Raw genomic sequence first — 24,033 nt, 5'->3', positions numbered from 1 at the left:
GCCGCTTCTTCAGCGGCGCGGGCCGGCCCGGGGGCGGGGTCGCGGCGGGGCGGAGCGCTGAGGCCGCTCCACGCCGGTTCCCGGAAGCGCGCGCGGGGTGGTGGCCGCGGCGAGTGTCTCGCGCTCCCTTGGCGCCCCTGGCGCTCTCGCCCGCCCCCGGCGCGGCCATGGCGCGGAGCCTTGCCTGCTGGCTGGGCGGTTGCCTGCTGGTATCAGGTGAGGGGTCTGCGGGAAGGGGCAGGGGGACCGCCGCGGGCGGAGGCGCCAGGGAACCGCGAGGCCCGGCGAGATGCTTTGCTACGCACGCGAGGTGGCGATTCCCCAGGCGGCGACCCCAGATCGCAGCCGAAGGGTGCCCGTAAAGGGACCCAGTGCCGTGACCGGGCGCCGCACCGAGCTGCTGCAGCCGCCGCCCTGGATCCTGCAGCTGGGGAGGAGCCCCACCCACACCCGGCCCGCACCGTCCAGCCGGCGATCTCCAGGGGCGCTCCCCGCGTGCTGTGTGCGCGCTTGCTGCAGTTTCCGCGGCGCATCCTGACCAAGCGGCCTCCAAAGAGGCACAGAGCCTCCCCCAGGGGCTGTCTCAGACCCTCCTGGAGTCTGGAGGCGGCCCCTCCACGAGGCCCATTACACATCCTCCTCCTCCTGCCCGATCACCACCTGACCTGCTAGCAGAAGGGTCCACATCACCTTCCCCTTAAGCACTCGGCCCTGCGCCTTGAAATCCGAATTCTGCCGCTCAGTGTTCCGCTGTGGGGCTTTTGCGAGCTAAATCCAGTGAAACCTTCTCTGCCCTCCTCTACAACGAGTGCCCGGGTTCAAACAGCGCGAGGGCTGACCCCTTCCTTCTTTGGGATGAACTCTGTGCTGGCCTTTGAAGCCCACACTCTCCAGTTTCTTCCATACCTCTCAGGATGGTTCTACTTGGGATCCTCTGTCTGATCTCTCTGTAGTTGAGTTCATGACCAAGCCTTCTCTCCAGCCCCTAAGTTTCAACAGACCAGTGGCATTAAATAATAGACCTGTGACTCTCACCTTTGTGTACTAGTCGGGTGATAGGTGTGTTTATTATGCTCTCCTCTGCTTGTGTGTATGTCTAGAAAATTCTATTTAAAAGTTTAAAAATAATTTCTGCCTCTACCTCACATCCGCCCTCCCTGTGACAGCCAAGCTGGCTTATGCAGCTGTTTACCTGACCTCCCCGCTTGAATCTTTTTTCAGCCTCTCCCATTTCAGAACTGAAATGGTTCCCTGCCCAGGCTCCAATCAGGACACCAGATGCATAAGCCAGAAATGGACATCAGAAAGTCTAGAGTTTATACCTCTGGAAATAGATCTGAAATCCACCTGCCGAGCCCCAACTCTCACACCTTTCTTCTAATCCAGGTCACCATCATCTGTCCCCACTTCATTTTTGCTTCCCACCTACCCCCCCCCCCCGAAATTTCTTCTTAAACTAAAACTAAGAAGATTTTAGTTCTTCAAATAAAATCCAGTCTCCTCAGCACAATTAGCACACCCCCCCTCTCCTTCACCTACATGTCATTTGAAGACACAGAGCCCTAGGGGAGACCAAGGTGTTGGATGTGTCATTTGGGGGGCAATATTTTTGATGAAAAAAAAAGTTATATATATATATATATACTTTTTCCTTTGTTTTTACAGCATCGGGGCTGGTGCCACCTCCTGAAAATGTCAGAATGAATTCAGTTAATTTCAAGAACATTCTACAGTGGACGTCGCCTGTTTTTCATAAAGGGAATCTGACTTTCACAACTCAATACCAAAGGTGGGTCTGGTGGCTCTTGGCAGGAAGGTGCCAGAACATGGTGGCCTTGGGCCAGGCCATAGAGGGAGGGAACCTAACTGTCACCCATGACAGCTAAGATGAGCCTCCCTGCTGACCTTTCTCTTTCCATCTAGGGAATTCCTGTGGCCAGCTTTTCCTTTTTATGATTCCCTCTTGGACTGTTTATTACAGGGCTGGTTGTAGATCTGGACGTGTTATCATGGGTGTAGATGTGGTCAGCCACAGTGGTAGTCTCACGGTGACTCAGTGCTATGCCAAAACTGTCTCATCACCACTGATGTATTTTAAGAGGAAAATGCTACTGCTGTCATCTCCAGTTATTAGAGTAATATTGATACAAGTCAGTGTCCAAATAGAAGCTGACTATCTGAGAAACCAAGGTATGCAAAGCAGGCAGGAAGACCCCTGCTCCCACACCATCCACTGCCTCCCGTGGATTAGAGCAGCCCACCCCAGTGCCAAGCAGTGCAGTTGACTTGCCCAGTGGACTGTCAAAAACTCTATTGTCTGACAACAGCAGAGACTCTGGACAACAGCAGAGACAACTGTCACCCCTGACAATTATCTCAGGAGTGCTCTGAACACCCTCTATCTGTTTTGCTTGGTCACATTTCCCTGTGCCTGATAAAAGATAAAGAAGTCCATATCACCCCTCCCTTGGCAGCCTGTCACCATCTGCCACAGGTTGGACTATAGGTGACACACCTTCACACCAGGTACAAACAGCAGCAGGAGCCCAAGGCCAATGAGTGATGTGCCTGTGGCTCAGAGGAGGATAGACCAGCCCTTCAGTGAGGCAGGAGGAAATTTCCTTCAGTCCTGTTAATCCCATCCCCCACCCCACCCAGCTGTCATTTAATGAACACACCCAAGGCCCGTGAAGTCCTAGAATCCAAGAAGGAAAAAAAAAAGATAATCTTTATCTACAAGTTGAGTTTTTGTTTTGTTTCTAGTTTAAAATAATTTCACACAACAAAAAATTCCAAAATTTCAAGTATAATACTAAGAACTTTAGATGGCCTACATCCAAATTCACCAGCTTTAAAATTTGCCACATTTCCTCTCCCTCCTTCCTATTTGTCTCTTACACAGGATGCCCTTTGCCCCTTAGTATTTCAATGTATGTGTCATAAGAACAAGGATAATCTTTTATATCCCACAGTATAGTTATCAAATTCAGGAACGTCAACAGGGCACAAAGCTTTCATCCAGTCTACAGTATAGAGTCCAAGGATTGAAGGAAGGTCATTCCACAACTTTTTTTTTCCCTGAGGTGTATTCTTAGTACTAAGTCCTAGGACTCATGTTTTTCTCCACTCAGTCTGGAAATCCTTAGAGATTTCACTGTGGAAAATTAACTATCCTCTTTTATCAGTCTGTTTTTTTATTACCACTATGAAATTCCTGAGGCTGGGAGCTTTATAAAGAAAATTTTTCCTCATAGTTTTGAAGGTCTAAGGCCAAAGTTTATATTTGGCCTTCTTGCTGGCAGGGTCCCAAGGCAGCAGAGGCCATCACATGGTGAGTGACAGGGAGCAACACATGAGAATACTGGTCTCTCTCTTATAAAGCCACTAGTCTTCAATCATGGGACCTCTGCCCCCTATGACTTCATCTAAACCTAATCACCTCCCAGTGGCCCTCTGAACACATAGTCAATTAAGTGTCCACCCAGTCAATACCTCACAGTGGGGAAACACCAACATGTGTTTTAGAGGGAATAAACCATAGCACCTCTCTTTCTGTCTCTCTTCCCTGTGGTTTATTTTGGTGGGTCTGTGCTGTTTTGCCATTGTAGTAGTTTTGCCATTGTCTTTTGGACAGAGGTCTCAGTGACTTTGTGAAGGTATGGGAGAGGTCATTCGCCAAGTCAGCACCTGGGCTCCAGCTGTCCTCCTCAGGAAACCACAGACAGAACATGGCATGTGCTAGGGCAAATAAACACATGCTGGCCACGTCCTTGGGGAAGAGGTTGGTCCCAGGAGATCTGATTCCTCTTACTTGGCTTCACAGAAGTCTTGCTTAGATTGAACCTGAACAGTTGCACAACAGGAGCTCTCTGTTGTGCGTCTGTTGTCAGGCTGGCCAGGAAGGGGCTCTCTAGAAGATAGATTGGTGGTTACAATATGGAAACATCCAAAACTTAGATGTAAATATGGGGAAGGGGTCATATTACCTATTGAATGGGGAAAGAGTTATTTGTGAAAGCACTTAAAATAACCTAGAAGTTATTGCAAAACAACTTTTGAAATGCTGTCAGCCAACTGATACATCAGTTTAAATTAAGGAAATGCCAGATGTGAGAAAGTCCCTTAATGACATGACCCCTGGACTTTCCAGATAATAGGATATAAGACAGCCATGAAGAGTTGATTAATTGACTCATTGTCTGGGGCGTATTAAGTGGGAAAAGTAAATGATAAAATAGTATGATCACAATTGTCTCTACCTACTTTTTGCAAGGGATTGTTCTAAACATCACCAAGAATGCAGTGAGATGTAGTCTCCAAGACTCTAAAGCGAAACACAACTGAATGTAGTTGGACAGGTTTCCTAGGCTCTGCATACCTGACCCCTAAGCTGATGAATGTTGCTATTATTATCAGCATCACCATCATTGTTACTTCTGAGGACAGCCAAAGTGGTTTTGACATTTAGACAGGAAGATACAATGGAAAACTAGTCAGACTCCTCACTTACAGGAAGGGAGGCTGTGTGTCCATGGGTTAGATGGTGCCAATTACCCTCCTCAGGCTCTCCTGAGGTTAAGTTGTGGGAGGTGGAATTTGCTTAGCATCCCGGTGTTTCCAAATGTCATCTCTTCTTCCACATGATGTTTTTCTACTCTGTCTTCAGTGGTTGCTGTTGGGGCTATTGTCCTGACTGAAATTCATATTTGTTTTATACTTTTTCTAGCATAAACAATGTGAACCATTTCGAGGACATTATTTGAAATCAGCATAATATACTTACTTAATCTGTGTATCAAAATCTCACAATTCATGCCTCACTGCTTTAAAATACACACAACCAAGGAAGGAAGGAAGCTTTCTTGGTTAAATATTTTGAATACTCAACCCCTTTCTGGAAAGACAACATGCTTATTAGGATGTAAGGTCTCTGGGAGATTCTAATATGAAAACATCTAATTTTATGTTTAATGCAATTTCCCCCAAAATTATTTGTCCATGAGATAGATTATCTTTGAAATGCCTTATGATGACCCAAGGATCATTAACTGTATCCCACGGAGCACAGTTTGGAAAGTGCTAATGTAAATCATGCATGTAATTCATCAAGATCGATGATTAAGAATTGCTTTATTTTCTCTCCTTGTCCCCATTTAGTCTTTAGTAGCAGAAAGAATAAAGCACCAGTCAGCCTGAAAGAAGCTGAAGTTCGAGCTCTCATGATTTTGTCTTTCTAATTGTGTAGTTATAGGAAATTCCAAGATAAATGCAAGAGCATTACCTCGACCCAATGCGACTTCTCAAATCTTTCCAAATATGGCGACCACATCTTGAGAGTCAGGTCTGAATTTGCAGATGAATATTCAGACTGGGTGAACATCTCCTTCTGCCCTGTGGATGACAGTAAGCCATTCTGATTTCCATTCTGTTGGGTGTCATCGCTTGCCTTGGTTTTGTTCCACCTGGGTTGGTCTATCAACAAGAATTCTTGGAGTGTGCGGGAAGTGGATAGCTCTGCACAAGGAGCTTGAGGAATATAACAAAGAAGGCCGCGGCCTTAAAGAAGCACAGGGGCACGACAGGAAAGGATGAAATGAAATAATTAAATATAAATTTGAAACTTCAGTACCTTCATGGCATTGGGGCCAGCACTATTGATGAGAAGGATTCAGATGACAGTTTTCTGAATGGGAGTCAGTTTAGAATTATGATTTCAATAAAAGTATGACATGAAAGGGCAGGAGAGTATAGACAGGTGTGGGGACAGGAAGGCCATATGCAGACAGGCAGCTTGCCCAGAGGAAGGACAGAAGGGGGAGAGAGCTGATGTCGACTGGGCTGGGATCAGGCTGCTGGTAAGAAAGCTCTAGGGCACACCCAGAGGGCCATGAGGACCGACCACAAGCACAGTTAGAGTATCAGGAACTGAAAACCAATTAAACTACCATGTCGCAATTAAGGCAGTAAAGACAATTCAGGGTTTCAAGACACTCACATACCCGCTATTTTAGTTAGCTCTTTTGCCACTGTGACCAAGAGACCTGACAAGAACCACATAGAGGAGGAGAAGTTTATTTGGGGTTCACAGTTTCAGAGGTCTCAGACCGTAGATGGACAATTCTATAGCTTGGGGCTCAAGGTGAGGCAGAACATCATGGCATAAGGGTGTGGTAGAGAAAATCAGCTCAGGACATGTCCCCCAGGAAGCAGAGAGGAGAGACCTCTGCTCACTGGGGACAAAATGTAACCCCAAAGATACACCTCCAGTGACCTCTCCTCCAGCCACAACCTACCTGCCTATAGTTACTGTCCAGTTAATCCACATCAGTGCCTTTATGCACTGATTTTATCAAAAGTTCTCATATCCCAATCATATCACCTCTAAATTTTCTTGCATTGTCTCACACATAAGCTTTTGGGGTACACATCTTATCTAAACCATAACAAGCCCTCTAAGGAGCAGTCAGAGGGAAGAATTGAGAGAATTATCTTTATGCAGGGAAAGGTCTTTGTATGCGTCTCCTGCCCTGGACCCTTGTGTTTCTCTCTCATAGACTATGAGGCCAGGATGTCCTTCTCTTTCCCAAATTCTGTCCCAGCTTGGGCAGACTTTTATTTTTGGAATCCAAAATTATCAAAGGTACATTATCTTTTCTAAGATTTTCTTTATAAAAACAAATAAAAAATGAATACAAAAAGTCCAGTTTAACAATAGTCACGTCTTCAAAACTCAGTGTCGTGTTCCTTGACTTAGTGGAGTCCTATTTCTGTAACTCAGTCATAACCTGAAAATATCATAAATCAAAATGCATTTAAGACCCAAACCCTTTCAAACATCCTAGCTGAGCAGCACAGCCCAGAACAGAGTACCGGTTGTCTCCCCTGATACTGTGTGACTGACGGAGCTGCAGGTCACCACTGGCCAGCATTGCAAGAGAGGATTGGGCTACATACCGACAGCCTGGGGAAAGAGCATGATTCAAAATCCCAGGTTTCTATCAATGCAGCTCACTTTCACAACATCATAAAGTCCAAAACATCATAAGTGAAGCCTTCGTAAGTTTAAGACCATCTATTTAGGTTTCTGTTCCTATAATTGCCGGTTGATTCTGACTGGTTCCAAATCCTATTTTAGGTCCCATCTGTGGAAGTTCCCTTTAAATACAGGCTAAGCAGCTTGTCAAAAAGTCACACAGGTGATAAGTGGCAGAGCAAGAATTCAGACCCAAGCCCCTATGCCCATGCTCTTAGCAGCTCTGGCCCTATATGGGATATTCACCTCCTGAAGTACTCTAGCAATAAGAAAGTGCTTTGTGACATCATGGGGAATCTGTTATATTGGCTCTGAGAAAGTATCTAACAAATTTTCTTGTCTGGTTTTCAGACCAGCAGATTACAATGGTAGAAGTAGGCTCCTTCGCAGCCCCCAGAAAGTATCAGTGGCCAGAAAAGAATATAGGACATAGGTCAACACAGTGCAGTTTCCCAGAGCCACTAACTGTTCCTACTATGTGCCAGGCCATGCTCAGCATTGAAATTCCAGTAGCAATCAAGGCCAAAAAAAAAAAAACCTGTCCTCATGGAACATAGATTCTAATGGGAAAACTGATCTAGTGAAAGATAGGTTAGATCTAGAAAAAGACAGGTTAGAAAAATTCACGTGGTAATTATATATGTTAAGCATTTTAGGGTTGCCATTGAAAATAATAGAACTACTATCTGTAGGTTCCAGCCCAGAAAAGGAAAGAAAATTTGAGCTATCAGAAGAAGGAAAAAAGAGGAGGAGGAAAAACAAAATAAAATACAATTTTTTTTAAAGCAGTCCTTACAGGTAACACATGATAATGGATTTGGAATAATTCTAAAAATATTAGAAATTATAATAAACATAAATGAATTAAAGTGATTAATAAAGATAAAGATTATCAGATTTTGTTTTTATAGTGTTGGGGTTGAACCCAGGGTGACTTACATTGAGCTGAATCCCCAGCCCATTTTTGTTTGTTTGTTTGGTACAGGGATTAAAGCCAGAGGCATTTAACCACTGAGCCACATCCCTAGCCCTTTCTTTTATTTTGAGACAGGGTCTTGCTAAGTTGCTGAAACTGGTCTTGAACTTGTGATCCTCCTGCGTTAGCCTTCTGAATAGTTGGCATTAGAAGCATGAATCAGATTTTTATTTTAAAGAAACAAACTCCACCTATCACCCTTTACCCCCTCATTTATAGCAAGGTCTATCAAAGAACAGTGTACTTAAATAGACTAATTGTCCTGCACAGTTATAAAAAATCAGTGTTGCAATAGTGTTTTAAAAATGTAACTTTTATTATTTGTCTTTTTGATTTGTTCTTATACTTAGCCATTATTGGACCTCCTACAGTGCAAGTAGAAGCACTTGCTGATTCTTTACACATGCAATTCTTAGCTCCCCAAATTGAGAATGAACCAGAAACATGGACTATGAAGAACTTGTATTCCTCATGGACTTACAATGTGCACTATTGGAAAAATGGAACTGATAAGAAGGTAAACTTGGCTAATCACATGCACTTCAATGTGGGCACCCATATTCTCTGTTGAGTTTTGACCCGATGAAAGAAGGCAGGAGTCCACCCAGGCGGGGCCTTGCAAGATGGCAGCATCCATGGTCCCGAGGATCTAAGGCTTCTAAGAGCCAGAGCTTCCCAGGCTGAAGCATGACTGTACCTTGGGCTCAAACTTCCCAGCCCCCAATGGAAATACAGAAAGCAAGTTTTAGGGTGAAGTCCGCATGAGGAGAATAGACCCTTTTCCCAGGAAGGGAAGTTGCAGGAGAGAGCAGGGCTGAGTCAGCAACTGGTGAGGGAAGTTGGAGCCTGCTGAATCAGGTGACCAGCTGAATGATTGCTGAGTCATGGCGTCAACACCCCATGCCCCAGATCAGTCACATACCAGATATCTGTCAAGTCTGTGGTCAAGGCACCCCCTACCCCAGGACAGTACATTCACCTTCTTTTTTTTTTTTTTTTTTTGTAGGGGGGTAGGGGAACCAGGTATTGAACTCAGGGGCACTCAACCACTGAGTCACCTCCCCAGCCCTGTTTTGTATTTTATTTAGAGACAGGGTCTCACTGAGTTGCTTAGCGCCTCACCATTGCTGAGGCCGGCTTTGAACTCCTCCTATCTCAGCCTCTGCTGGGACTACAGGTATGCGCTACCATTCCAGGCCACCATTCACCTTCTTTACCACAGTTTTCGCTGTTGCTCTCCTCTCTAGGGAACAACTCCTTTAAAAACTTGGCTTTGGAACTTGAAAGCAAAATGAAAGAAAAAGAAATGGAAACAGATCTCAGTGGATCAGCGATGCTCTATTAAGCACCTGAGGGGCACGTTGTCAAGAGAGAGAATGGCAGCTGGTCACGATAGGGGTCTGAGTTTTGTAGGGTTTAGTTGGACTGAATCACAGCAGAATGTTGGGCAGTCAGGGGGACAGTCGTGAAAGTCCAGGGTCCATTGTTTTCCCTCTTTCCCTGGGACTCACTCTTCTTTTTTTTTTTCTCCCTGGGTTTATTACTATTTTTTTCTTAAAGACATTTTAGTTGTAGATGGACCCAATGCCTTCATTTTATTTATTATTTTTATGTGGTTCTGAGGCTTGAACCCAGTGCCTCGCACATGCCAGGCAAGCGCTCTGCCACTGAGCCACAACCACAGCCCCCTGGGGTTATTATTTTCTATATCATTCAGATCCGAAAAACCTGATGAGAGTATTCCCCTGCCACCATGTGGCTCAGGTAACATTCTTGTCTTCAGCTTCCTCAGATCTTCAAAACGGTTATAATAACCCACTTCATCCATAAAACAGGGTATTAATTCACGTCATAGGATTGTTGGAGAGTTTTAATCACAAAATGAAAAACATGTCCCATTTCCTGGAACAGTGTATGTGATCACTACATGAGGTCCCCCTCCCTTTGTGTAGACATATTAAGGCCATTTGTGTTCATCCTTGGGCAGACTTAGTTTGCCAGTTCAGACCTACTGAACTGAATACCATTCATAGTCCTAAACTGACTTACATATATGTTATATAGGATATATTTCATTAAATGTTGCTCATATCACTTCTCAAAAAATTGGGAGGAAGAGATCACCCATGTTTATCGTCTTAATTAAATACACACATTCACCCACATACTAAACAACAACAATAAAAGTTAATCCCCCCACAATTCCTCATCATGATGCAGTATCTTAATCTGTTCCTGCTGCTATAACAGAATAGCACAGAGTGTGTAAAATATAAACAGTATAAATTATTTCTCACAATACTGGAGATATATGCTGGAGTCTGAAAAGGCCAAGATCAAGACACTGGAAGATTCAGGGTCTGGTGAGGGCTGTTCTCTCTGCTCCCAAGATGAGGTCTTGTTGCAGCATCTTAACTAGCCCAAGATGAAAGTCAAAGGGGGTGCAGAGCCCCTGATTCCTCTTTCACAAGCTTAGTAATCCCATTCATGAGGGCTCACTTGTGACCTTGTAAAGCCTCCACCTCTTAATACTGTCATATTGGGGATTTAGCTTCAGGGTAGGAATATAGCAGGGGACACATACATTCAAACCCTGGCATGTGGGGCATCTGCTTCCACATAGAAGAGCTGATTTGGTTATAGTCAAGACTCCAGGAAATGTGCCTGGAAAGCAACACAGAATATTTGGTTTTATACCCACTCATCCAATGCAGGTGTTTCTGCTAACCCCTGAGACTCAAAGAGAAGACCCAGAACTCCCTCCGGGGCGAGAAGCATCCTCTAAGGATCTGGCTCTGTACTCACCCCACTGTAGCTAAGTGCCTGCAACACTAAACTAAGCATGAAATGCAAATCCCATTTTATATTTAGCTTCTTATATTTATTCTTTTATATTAAGCTTCTAGAACACACCACCAGCAACGGCACAGGCATCTCGTTACACATTTGTCCTCTCGCTTTGCCGGGTTGTGTGGAAGGAAAGGTTGTGTTGCTGGAAAGGCCACTGGTTCCCCAGTTGCTCCCTCCCAGGGGCCTAAATGTCATCATTACCCACGTATATGGTTCCCTTCTAGAACGCAAACGTTTCAAGACAGAGTCAGATTAGTTCCCTACACTAACAACACGAACAGCTTTTAGAAATTCCACATATGCTTGCCACTTATGGTCTGAGTTTTAGTCTTTTTTCAAAAACTGCATTGTAAGGCTTTAGAGGCACTGGACTTCTAGAAATGAAAGCCAGGGATTTTTTAGGTGTGGTTTGGTTTGCTTTGTTTGTTTTTTAAATTAACTTCATAGAAACTCTGTCATTCTCTTTATATGTTCAACAGTATAGTCAATTCTTGCCCTCAGAGAGTTTGATTTTTTATACAGTAATCAAGCTGTCACCAATCCAAGTGCCAAAGTTTTAAAAAAAAGGAGTCTGTACTCGCTCTGTAGGCTTTTAATGCCCTTTATTTTTTTAGGAACTATTTTAGTTTCTCAAATTGAGAAATAGCTCATTAATTATGATATACTGCATTCAGCTTCAACTGAGATGAGTCAGTAACTCCAGCTGCCAGGGAAGAACAGGCTGTGGAATGCTCCCTGAGTGAGCCAGGGCCTCTGGAGAACCCCACGCAGCCAAGATCAAAACATGCTCTGTATTAGTAGCTAGTGCTGCTGTCACAGAATGCCAACAGTTAGGTAGCTTCAACCACAGGAATTTATTGTCTGCTGAAAATCTAAGATCAAGGTGTCCACAAGACCATGCTCCATCTGAAGCTGCGGGGATTTGTCCCACTCCTCTGTTGAATTAGAGACCCACCTCATAACCTCAGTTTAACTTGGTGACCTCTGTAAAGGTCCTACCTCCCTATAAGGTCACATCATAGGTACCAGGGGTTAGGACTTCAACCTATGAATTTTTTTTAGTTTTCTGTGGACACAGCATCTTTATTTTACTTTTATGTGGTGCTGAGGATTGAACCCAGTGCCCCGCGCATGCCAGGCAAGCGTGCTACTGCTTGAGCACATCCCCAGCCCAAGAATTTTTAAGGGACACAGTTCAACCCATTAAAACTGGTTTATCTTTGGGGAAGGGGCAGTTTGCATATCATTTAGGGTAGAGAATTTGTGAAATAAGATGGTTTGTCTGGGTTGGGGCTGTAGCTCAGTGGTAGAGCACTTGCCTAGGATGTGTGAGGCATTAGGTTTGATCCCCAGAACCACATAAAAATAAATGAATAAATAAAGTTTTTTAGTTGTGACCATCTTCAACTAAAAAGTATATATATTTAAAAAGAAAAGAAAAGAAAAGATGGTTTGTCAGCATCACAGTCCGTCTTGCTGCATCCCTTAGAACAGTGTGGAGTCCCTGAAATGAGCTGAGAGGAGCGAGCACCTGCCATCTGTTCTTTCCTGTTTTAAGTCTGAAGCAGTAATTATAGCTTGTTAAGTGTGAGAAAAAAGAGAAGAAAAAATAATGGTCTCCCTTCACTGCTAAGGTGTGTTCTTGTTTCATCCCCATTACCAGTTTCAAACTACTCTTCAGTATGACATTGGGGTCCTCAAAAACCTGGAGCCCTGGACAACTTACTGCATTCAAGTTCAAGCATTTCTTTTTGATCGGAACAAAACTGGGGAATGGAGTGAGCCTGTGTGTGAGCAAACAATGGAGGGTGAGTGAGACGCACAGTGTGTGCTTCAGCCTCTGCGGCATTTTAAAAGAATTACACCCACCACACACAATCCTCAGGCATCATCACCAGCTGCTCAGACTCCTGCTCAGGAATCAGCATCCCCTCCTCTGAAGGTCAGCTTCATGCTGAGAAGGAGATACCCGCTTCTGAGACTGCTCGTTCACTGAGCCCAAGGCATTGACGGCAGGGTGGTCCATTGGGCAGCTGAAGTTGGCCCCACAAGCCCGTCTTCGCCTTGCTTGACTGCGCTCTCCAGCTCCCCAGAGCAAGACCATTCTCCCCAGACCACCCTGCAGAGCTGGAGCTTTGCCACACCCCCATGCGCCCTGGAAGTCTCCTTCCCAGGGCATACACCAGTCCTGCAGATGCACGAGGACTGGCAGGGAGGGTTTGGGAACCTCATCACTGTCCTCAGCTGGTGCTGCTGGTATGGCCCCTTGTCAATTATGAGATAGGCCCTCACCTCCATCCTTCACATATGATGGGGACCACAGTGTCCAGCCCAGTGCCTGCACACTTGGTGTTTCTTAAAAGAGCAGATGGGGGCAGGTGAAGGGGAGAGAGGAGCAGGTGCCTGGGTGCTGGTGCTTTATGTGCACCATGTGGCGGTTGAGCTTCATGGGGATCACTGTCGCGCGCATGTCTGCATAGCAGAGCAGCCTCTTTTGTTACGCAGAGACACGGTCAAAGGGTTTGGGAAGCTCAGACGGTGGAAGATGGGACACTCACGTCACAAAGCTTGGCATGAGGGGTACAATTTGATCAAAAAGAAAAATAGTTTAAATAGTTCACAACTGCAAGTGATTACTCTGACAATAGCCAAACATTTTATAAAAGAAAGGGAAAAAGGAAATGACCGAAAACGTGCTCTTGTCAAATATCATTTTAGTTTTGGGGGTTGGGTGGGTTTTTTGGTTTTGTTTTTGTTTTTTCATTCTCACTTTATGTAATCTTATAATCAGTTTTGGGGTTTTTAAAAATATTTTTAGTTGTAGATGGACACGATCTCCTTATTTTATTTATTTTTATGTGGTGCTGAGGATCAAACCCAGGGCCTCACACGTGCTGGGCAAACGCTCACCCACGAGCCACAACCCCTGCCCTTATGATCAATTTTTAATGAGAGCTTTGTAAGGATCTTTTCCCCTTTTACAGACTAGAAAATGAAGGTTCAGAGATAACAATTAAGTTACCCAAAGCACTCAGCTAGTAAATGACATGGACAGAACAGAACACAGACCAGTCTAAGCCTGGATTGTGTCCCCTACATATGCCTACATATTCATTCCAAAGGTAAACTGAGGCATCACATCCCTATAGATAAAACAGAAAGGTGGTCTGTCCCACAGTGTGAAATAGACTGAAATTAAGGAGAATATCCTGGTAACTTGTTTTTCTGCATCCTGTATTTTCTCATAGTGAGAGAAAGGCTGAAGGGCTGCCTGCCTCCCGCCTCCCATCGCTCCCCGGTCTCCTGCACACACATCTACCCCCCACCTAAAGTATACCAAAAAATCTGAAAATAGGAGTTGTTCATGCTAGCAGGCTAACTGCAAAATCTGCATATGTATGTTTCCTGCCTTTTGTCCCCACTTTGACACCTCTTCTCTTTTAAAAGCTTTGTTCCCCAGAACATTGGAAACAAAAAGTTTTCTTCTGTCTTGTTTCAGAGCCTAGCCCCACCCCAGAGTAAGTGACAGTTCTAGCACATGAAGCAGGAATTGATGGGGAACTAGTATAGAGGCCTGGACCTGGTGAGGGCGCGTGCTAGACACGCGAGGGCAGTGCCGGCAAAGATGCAAACAGAAGAGGAGGAGGGAAGGAGGCAGAAGACACAGCAAGTGCCTCCCAGCCTCTCCCCCACACAGATGCCAGTATTTAAGGCATGTCCACTCTGAGTCACACACATGGCGCATTTCCTAGGATACCAGCAGATGCTTACAGTTAAGGTACTCCAGGACCAATACACTGTCCAGAGTTCTTGGGTTTTGGGGGGGGTTTTTGTATGTGGTGCTGAGAATCGAATCCAGTGCCTCTCACATTGCTAGGCAACTGCTCTACTCTGAGCCACAACCCCAGCCCCCAGAGTTCTTTGATCAACCCTGAGTGACAGTTTACATTTTCCCCACAAACAATCCTTTTCAAATGACTTGCTCTCTAATAAGCAGAGTTCGATCTCCTGGCCTCTCTTGGCACCAAATGCACTGGACTTTACTCATGAGGGTAGTACTGATAGGCAGGGGCAGGGCATAGGGAGGCCTGGCTGCCAGGGCATCTGGAGAAGGGGCCTGCTGGTGAATGAGGAGAGATGTGACCAGGAATGACCAGGTGATGTCCTGGATACTGTCCTGGAGAAGCCAAGTGTGATTCCATCTGTAAAACCAGATCTGCCTCAGTGATGTTGCAGTAGGAGAAAAAGCCCGCTCCATTTATGCAGAGGAGACGGGAGCCCTTACAGAAGAATGAGGGAGTGAAAAAATGACAAAATTAGGTAAATGCTATTGCCATGAGACCACCTGTGTCTGCTAATTGGCATTTATCAAAGTCAGGCTCCTACTCTTCCTGGGGACCGTCCTCTCTGGTAGCTTCAAAGGAATGGTGCTCAGTTTCTTGAAGAAGATACTCCCAGGTTGTAGCAGACCACTATATGCATAAAGGGAGAGGAAAGATTCACAGTGGCAAGCCCTTTTTAGTGAAAGCTCTCAGGCGACAGGTCAGGGGCCCATGGTCTGTGTTGGCAGGGCCACGGGGTGTGCTCTTTAAACAGGCTGAGCCTTCTGTCAGAAGCTCAGGAGGGGCTGGGTCATCCCAGGGATGCAACTCCGGCTCCCAGGAGCTGTGCTGCAGCTTGGTGGGTCTCTTAGAGGTGGAGTCATTAGTGGTGAGTTTTTGCACCATGGCTCTTTCTCCCTTGGGCTTGGCCTTGGGGGTTGGTTTGCTGCTTCAAGACCGAAGAGGTGGATCCAGAGCAGGGGGCTTATTGCCACCTAAAAGTAAGTAAATTGACCCAAATCCTTGCTTATTATTCTCGTTATATGTGCCAGTCGTAATCCCAGAGACCAAACTTTGAAGAAACAGGAAAGGGGTGCGACTCAGTGAGCACCTTGGGTCCTCCACCCCTCTGCTGTGTTTTCCAGGATTTCTAAGACGCTGTCGGAGATGGACAAATGGGCGCTCTGTTGAGGGATTGCCATTGAATTGCAGTGGCTAACATGGCCTTCAGGCCACTGAGATCCAAGCTGTACATGATAAGAGTGTAACCCCGTTGTCCCTGGCAGAAACAGCCCTTTCCTGGCTGGTGCCCGTCGTGCTGATAGCTTCGGTCTTCGTGGTGTTCCTGATGTTCCTCGGCTGCTCTGTCTTCCTGTGGTACATTTACAAGAAGACCAAGTACACCTTCTCCCCCGGGAATTCACTTCCGCAGCACCTGAAAGAGGTAGGTAGGATGGAGCGAGATGTGCCTTAGAAAACCCCTGCTGGAAGAGTTCTCCAAGGTCAGGGCTGCCCATTCCAAGGTCAGGGCTGCCTGTTCCAGAGAGTATTTTCCTGGGGAATAGTACACATCTTATGTGCTGGTCCATCGCCATATGCCCATTTCAGGGAAGCCTAAGTCCAAAGACCAGCCCTTAGGAAGAAAGCAAAGGATTGTCTCAGATGTGACCTGGACGGTGCCTTCTCTGGCCTTCACTGCCCAAAGCCCAAAGTCCTCAGGAAGCCATGCTGATGGTTGTGGGGCAGGAAAGGAAAGAGCAAAGCTCCCAATAGAGAAGATGAGAAAGAGAACACTGTAGGCCAAGTGCCAGCGAGGAGCCGAGGGTGAGAACAGGAGCAGGGAGAGGTGTGCTTTTAGTTTGGGAATATCTGAGAATGACTTCAATCTGGGTGTGCATCCGAGACTTTAGGGAGGCAATTTTCAAGATTTAGAAGAAAAAGATTTAATCCATCTAAAGACTTAGGACTGAAGAGGCCATAAGAAATAAAATTCTGGGTACACAATCAACCCTCTATGTCCACAGGTCCCACATCTATGGACTCAGCCAGCTGCAGATCAGATATATCTGCGGGTGGGGAAGGGGGAATGCATCTGTACTGAACATGTACAGAGTTTTTTTCTTGTCATTATTTTCTATATAATACAGTTTAACAACTATTTACATTTTATCAGGTGATATAAATGATCTAGAGATAATTTAAAGTATACAGGAGAATGTGCTTAGATTACATCCAAATACTACACAAGTTTATGTAAGGAATCCATGGATTTTGCTATCCACAAGGGTCCTACAGCCAATCCCCATGGATACTGAAGGACAACTATTTACTGACACTTAAAAATGAAAATATGCCAAGTGCAGACCCAAAAAGCACCTATCTAAGACACTAAGATAGAAATTTGCATTCAAAAGGCTCCATGGTCAATTTCCTTGGGCATGATCATACCTCTAAAGGAGTGAAGATGGCAGAATGGGGCACAGAGAGGTTGAGCTATCATGCAGCAGCAACACAGGCCTCAAGGGCTCTGAGCTGGGATAGCCCTTCAGAAGTGTCCCAAGCTGAGGCAAGAGAGCTGGACCTAGGAACCCCTCAGTGGCCATGTGGTAGATACAGGAAACCCCGGGGAAGGGACCTCACCTAGGACGAGGTACGAGACATCAGCGCCAGTGTTCCTGGCAGCTGGGAGGGCAGGCGCCTCATTCCTGAAGGGAGAGCTGTACGGCCTCTCACAGCATCCGCCACAGCCTGCCCCTTGGACCACTGGGAACCACCAGGAGCAGCTCCTTCAGGATTTCTTTTCCTGGGGAAGGTTCCAAGAGCAAGTTAGTAAGACAAACCCCATCTCCCACCACTGCAGCTGGTTCCAAGACCACGAGTAATATTCATGGTCTTTCCCTTCACCATCATTCATCCTCTCCCGTCCTGTGACTAGCCTCTGCTGGCCTAGCAGGACTGAGCCTGGCCCCCAGGCCCTTCTTGGGCAGTGACTCCTCTGCCTGTCCATTTGCATCAGAACTGGGCAGGAGAGAGCCAGAAGATGCCCCAGTAACTCCATTGGGCACCCACCAGAGTGTGGCAGCAGCATTAGCCCTTCCTGGTGACCAGTGTGGCCACTGCTTTCTTTGCCTACTGGTCTTGACATGAGAAGCAGCAGCCATAGCTTCAAGTTGAATGGGCCTCATGCTGTGTTCACTGGTCAAATGCTCTTACTCTAGAATCCTCTGGACTAGGGTTCAGCAAACTGTTCCTTAAAGGGTTGGATAGGAAATATTCAAGGCTTTGCAGACCAAGTGGTAAGATCGAAATTACACAGGTACGTATATAACCATTTAAATGTAATCATCTAAAAATCTTGACTCATGGGCTGTACAGAAATAATCAGTGGACTAGATTTGGCTCATGGGCTGTATGTAGTTTGCTGACTCCTGCTGTAGACTCACAAAATCTACCCAAGTGGTGACCAGGGCCACTCCTTCATCTATTTCTTGATTCTTGAACCCATGTGTTCTACCTCCTGAGGCCATAGGAACAAATAGTAGTTGTTGGTTCTAGATGCATGCCAGGTGCTGGGGGCATCTTCACAGGGTATTATCTCCAAGCAGGCATCCCACTTTGAACAGGCCATTCTATTATTCTTCCTGTTTGGAAGCTACTGGGTGGTGGATTGTATGATATGATTAGTGGGTCCCATGGGCAGGTGCCCACTCCTGGCCCTCTTAGATATCAGGATTATTTTACCAGAATTTTCACTGTAAAGTACGGCATATTGGGTGTCTTAACCAACAGCGGTATATTGACATTTCTATAAACTGAAAGTCTGAGTTCACAGTGTGGGCAGAATTGGTTCCTACTGAGAACTGTGAGGAGAGTCACTCCAGGCCTTTCCCCTAGTTTCTGCTGGTTGCCGACAGTCTTTGGCATTCCTTGGTACATAGAAGCCTCATTCTACCCTCTGTCCTCACCTTCACATAGCCTTCTCCCCTGCGTATGCCCGTGTCCACATTTCCCCTTTTAATAAGGACACCGGTCAAATTGGACCAGAGGCCTGCTGTGCTCCGGTTCGACCTTATTCTGACTTACAGGATGCCTGCAAGCCCTGCAGCACTAGGAATCCTCTAGGCTCCAGCCTTGTGAAGGCACAGTTGAAACAAGAACAACAAAGAAGGTTAGGCCCTTTGTTCTGGGTAGAGGTATTTTCTTGAGAACCAAAAGGAAACTGTTCACCTGCTATTTTTGCTGCTTGGCTTTTCCATCAAAGAAACTGGTGAGACAGGAAAGAACAGATGGCAAATCAAAGCTGAGGCTAGTGTAATGGAGGGGGTCGAGGGAATGAGCGCTCCCCTGCGAGGCTGGCAGTTCCTGTAATATCTGAGCAACACAGAGGTTGGGGTGCTGGAGAGGGGCCGAGAAGAGCAAGGGTCAAGGAAGTTCCAAAGCACTTCAGGGCTTATCAGGGTCTCCCCAGCACCAAATTCTCCAGCTTGTCTCTTATTGTATAGAATGTGTTAATCACGGCCCAGAGAATGATTTGGGGTTTAGGGAGATGAGCTGGGGAGGGAGCTTTGAGTTGAGAGCAGAAAGGGTTATTCAACATTGAGCTGTTGAGTGGACACCTGTTTCTCTGTGTCCAGCCGGGAGACTCAGCCTGATATTTGCTTTTTTTGAAATTCAGTGCACCTTCCCTTGGTTTCCCTTCCTCTCCCTTTTCCCAGGAGAATAACAGGTAACTTCAGCAAGACTCTGCCGGTGAATCCACTGGACATGAGGTTTAGGGAGCTCCGCCTCCTCCCAGCTTTGTCCTTGCCCAGCAGGGAACTGGACACAGTTCCCCTGGCCTCCCCACTCCCTTTCTCGGGTGGAAATCGTGACAGGTCCAAACCAGCAGGCACAGCAGCTGCAGCATATCAAAAGTCTGAGCAGGACAGAACAGGCTAATGGATTAAAGGGAGGACCAAGGCGCTCCATCTGGAGGGGACAGGTTACAAGTGCAAAGCTTTAAAAAATTTCTCCATTACATGTTTCTCCATGCAACTGTGAGCATTAAGGGCATAGCTCCCCTATCTGGATGAAGACTGAAGAACGTGAAATTAGCAGAGATTTCCAGAAATATATCTGGGCATCTTCATTGTTCAAAGTGTTAGAGAGATAAGTGTGATTGGACTATGTTCCCTGTCCCTAACTGGCCCTGTCTATGAGAGAAATTACCTGTGGACAAGTCAGTGTCCATCCAATGAACCGAGGCAGCACAATTTAATAGGAACATATCATAAGCCATAAGCGTGCACCACCACACCTGGCCATCATAACCCTCCCCCACCCCTTAGCTAGATTTTTAAGAGTAAAAAGAAACAGGTGAAATAAACACTAATCACATGCTTTATATAACCTCATGTATATAAAATAGCTTCATTTCAACATGTAACCAATGTATTTTTAAGTTATTAAGGTATTTACATTCTTTTTTTTTTTTTTTTTTTTTTTTTTTTACATAGCCCCTACATAATAGGGTGTAATTCACACAGCACACATAGAACAAATCTAGCCACATTCCAGGTGGTCAGTAGCCGCTACCATCCTAAGGGCTGACATCAAGGATCAGGTAGGGAACGTCAAACAGGGCCTAACCCAGCCTGAGGACGTGACAGAGACCCTGTGTTCTTCCAAGACTTGATCATCCAGGCCTGCAGTCTCCCTGATTCCTAGAGGAAATGCCAGCCAGGCTGCGTATGCCCCACAGCATCATGATTGAGCTGAGCTCAGTTGGTAGAGTGCATGCTTAGCATGTGCAAGGCCTAGGGTTCAGTCCCCAGCACACCCACATTAAAAAGGAACTATCAGAGGGCCACCTGGGATCACTTAGCACCTGAGTTGCACATCTCATTGTCACATCTTTTAAAATCATGGTAAAATACACATGGCACAAATTTTCCACGTAATCTTTTTTTTCTCTCTCTCTCTTATACTTGGAATTGAACCCAGGGGCTCTTTACCACGGAGCCACATCCCCAGCTCTTTTTCTTTTCCTTTTGAGACAGGGTCTCACTGAGTTGCCCAGGTTAGCCTTGGGCTTGAAATCCTCCTACCTCAGCCCCTTACCCCCATCACAGTCACTGGAAGTACAGGCGTGTGCCACCACACCTGGCCATCATAACCCTCCCCAACCCCTTTTTCTTAAGAGTGTATTTGGGATTTTACAAAATGAGTACCAGAATTGCATACTTCCCAACAATAAAAACCCACTTTTATAAATTTTTTCAACTGATATCAGACTGATGCTCAGCAGTTCATAATAATCAATAAAGGAAAAATAAGCATGCCTAAAAATCAGAGCAAGTAATAAAGTTTACATTAAAATTATGGGATATCTGGGCTGGGGATATAGCTCAGTTGGTAGGGTGTTTGCCTCGCATACATAAGGCCCTGGTTCTATCCCCAGCACCACACACATACACACACGAAAATTACAATATATAAAGTATATACATGTCATGTAACTTTAGATTTTCTGTTGGTGGTGTATTTTTTTAATTTGTTCTTATCAGTTATACATGACAATAGAATGCATTTTGACACATCATACCTAAATGAAGTATAACTTCTCATTCTTCTGATTGTACATGTTGTAGAATCACATGGTCATGTAATCATACATGTACATAGAGTACTAATGTCTAATTCATTCTACTACCCTTCCTACCCCCATTCCCCTCCCCTCCCTTCACTCCCCTCTGCCTAATGCCAAGTACTTTTATTTTTCCCTTGCCATCCCTCCTTATTGTGAATTAATATCCGCAGATCAGAGAAAATATTTGGCCTTTGGATTTTTGGGATTGACTTAGTGTGCTATTCTCTAGCTCCATCCAGTTACCTGCAAATGCCATAATTTCATTCTTCTTTAAGGCTGAGTAATATTCCATTGTGTATATATACCATCTTTTCTTTATCCATTCATCTGCTAAAGGACATCTAGGTTGGTTCCATAGTTTGGCTATTGTGAATTGAACTGCTATAACAATTGATGTGGCTTCATCACTGTAATATGCAGATTTTAAGTCCTTTGGGTATAAACTGATGAGTGGGATAGCTGAGTCAAATGGTGGTTCCATTCCAGGTTTTCTGCGGAAACTTTCTATAATGTTATACCGATTTGCAGTCCCACCAACAATGTATGAGTGTACCTTTTGCCCCATGTCCTCGCCATCACTTATTGTTGCTTATATTCCTGATAATTGCCATTCTGACTGGAGTGAGGTGAAATCTTAGTTTTGATTTGCATTTCTCTTATGCAGCCATCACCACCATTCACCATTCACATTCAGAACTTTTTTCATTTTCCAAAAGTAAACCCTTTTCTCGTTAAACACTAACTCCCATCCCCTCTCCCCCAAATCCTGGCAATAACCATTCTTCTAACTGCCTCTATAAATCCAACTCTTCCACCCTTAAATAAATGGAATCATACAGTATTTCTCCTCTGGAGACTGGCCGGTTTCACCTAGTGTAATGTCTTTAGGGTTTATCCATGTGTAGCGTGTGTCAGAACTTCCTCTCTTTTAATGCTAACTAATATTCCATTGCAACAAATGCACCACATTTGTTGTATGTTCATCCACACGTGGACACTGGGCTTGCTTCCACCTTCAGTTGTTGTTAATAATGCTGCTGTGGACATGGGTGTATCAATATCTCTTCAACATACTGCTTTTATTTCTCTTGGGACTGTACCTAGGAATGAATTGCTAGATAATATGATAATTCTGTTTTTTATTTATAAAGGAAGCACCACACTGTTACTGTTACGTTTTTAAAATAATATTTTTCATCCCAGGAAACCTATATGAAATCTTTGTAAGGCCAGAAAAAAGAAATGGTACTGAACTGTCCTCTTTTCCCCCAACAGTTTCTGGGCAACCCCCATCACAGCAAGCTTCTGTTCTTCTCCTTCCCACTCTCGGATGAGAACGAGGTTTTTGACAAATTGAGTGTCATTTCAGAAGACTGTGAAAGCAGCAAGCAGAATCCTGGTGACAGCTGCAGCTTTGGGACTCCATCTGGGCCAGGACCCCCAGAGCTCATTTCCAAGGGGGAGACCCATTTCCAAGGAGGAGACCCGTACGGGGACTCCCAGCTTCTCTCATCTGCCTCAGAGGGTCATCAGAGTGACTGCCGGAGGAAACCCCAAATCTAGAACTCCTACACGTGGACTTGTCCAAAGAGCTGAGCTTTGAAGGCTCATGTGGCAAAAATACTCCATCCTGTGAACTCACCACTCACTCCAAAAAGACTTTAATGATTAAAAAAGAAATTGACTATAAAGAGTATAGTTTTTAGCCTCTCATACTCATCAAAACAAGGACCATGTTTTATTTGTGGGAAACAAATATTTAAAATTAGGGATGAAATGGAGATGGTATGAAATCCTTCCAGAGTGCTGATCAGCTCACCTAAGAACCAACCTCAACTCAAAAGTGGTCAGCACCACATTGGACAGACATGGATTTTTTTGGATTTCAGGAAGACTTTGATATTTCTTTTTCTATTTATCTGTGTTTTATGTCCTGCAGGTGCTCTGTTAAAGTTTGATTCTCTTATCTAATCTGTGTTTGTGTCAGCTTCCTGTTATTATGACAAAGTACAGAACATAAACAAGTTTAAAGGAGAAAAGGTTGGTTTTGGCTCACGGTGTCAGAAGTTCCAGTCCATGTGTTGGTTGGCCCTGTGGCTTTGGGCCTGTGGCGGCACAGTATATCATGGTGGGCTGCATGGTGGAGGAGGCTGTTCCCCTCCTTTCAGCCAAAGAGAGAAGAGCCAGGGTCCCAATATCCCCTTCAAGGTCTTGACCCCAATGACCCAACTTCCTTGGATGAGGCCCTACCTCTTAAAGGTTCTGCCACACTCCAGTAGGGCCACAGGCTGGGTTCCAGGTCTTTAGTACCAGGTCTTTGGGGACGTATAAGATCCAAACTATAAAAGTGTTAGTGTTTTGTATAATTGTTAGTGAATGAGGCTTCCGTTTGCCTTTTTTTTTTAATATTTTTTAGTTGTTGATGGATCTTTTATTTATATGTGGTGCTGAGACTCAAACCCAGCACCTCACACATGCTAGGCAAGCACTCTACCACTGAGCCATAACCCCAGCCCTTCCATTTGCCATTTTTGACATCCATTCCTTCAACAGTGCTGTCAGCCAGGCGTGTGCCGGGTCTGGGGAAGCTTCATGGAACAGAAGGTCCCCGGGCTTTGTCCAACACAGACACTTACTAGTCTGGGCCCTGTCGTTTTCTCCTGTGTGAGGATGGAAAGGCCTAAGGATTGGCAATAACATATTTAAAATGCTGCGCCAACACCCG

At 45.2% G+C, this 24,033-nt stretch overlaps 1 protein-coding gene across 3 annotated transcripts; it reads left to right on the top strand.

The window, feature by feature from the left end:
• The first annotated feature begins 50 nt into the window (after window positions 1–50).
• Il10rb (interleukin 10 receptor subunit beta) lies at window positions 51–23,279 on the top strand. 3 transcript variants are annotated; one of them, XM_076868544.1, is made up of 7 exons: window positions 52–216; window positions 1,666–1,789; window positions 5,246–5,403; window positions 8,360–8,526; window positions 12,523–12,667; window positions 15,973–16,124; window positions 22,584–23,279. In XM_076868544.1, the coding sequence occupies exons 1-7, from the start codon at window positions 168–170 to the stop codon at window positions 22,869–22,871; spliced, it is 1,083 nt and encodes a 360-aa protein (XP_076724659.1). In that variant the 5' UTR covers window positions 52–167; the 3' UTR covers window positions 22,872–23,279. The 3 variants fall into 3 exon arrangements, with proteins under 3 accessions (XP_076724660.1, XP_076724659.1, XP_076724658.1); XM_076868543.1 differs by having other exon boundaries at window positions 53–216; window positions 15,967–16,124; XM_076868545.1 differs by lacking the exons at window positions 15,973–16,124; window positions 22,584–23,279 and adding an exon at window positions 15,826–15,957 and having other exon boundaries at window positions 51–216.
• Window positions 23,280–24,033: the final 754 nt, after the last annotated feature.

The sequence above is a fragment of the Callospermophilus lateralis genome, chromosome 10 (assembly GCF_048772815.1).
Source record: "Callospermophilus lateralis isolate mCalLat2 chromosome 10, mCalLat2.hap1, whole genome shotgun sequence".
Classification (NCBI taxonomy): domain Eukaryota; kingdom Metazoa; phylum Chordata; class Mammalia; order Rodentia; family Sciuridae; genus Callospermophilus; species Callospermophilus lateralis.
The sequence above is the reverse complement of the archived record's forward strand: the minus strand, read 5'-3'. Positions and strand labels throughout refer to the sequence as shown.

Bases quoted from the DNA above. Each gene is read 5' to 3' on its own strand.
- Il10rb (XM_076868543.1), top strand. From the start codon at position 168: ATGGCGCGGAGCCTTGCCTGCTGGCTGGGCGGTTGCCTGCTGGTATCA. The intron at 5,404-8,359 runs GTAAGCCATTCT...TCTTATACTTAG, and splicing joins CTTCTGCCCTGTGGATGACA to CCATTATTGGACCTCCTACA. The intron at 12,668-15,966 runs GTGAGTGAGACG...TGTCCCTGGCAG, and splicing joins GTGTGAGCAAACAATGGAGG to AAACAGCCCTTTCCTGGCTG.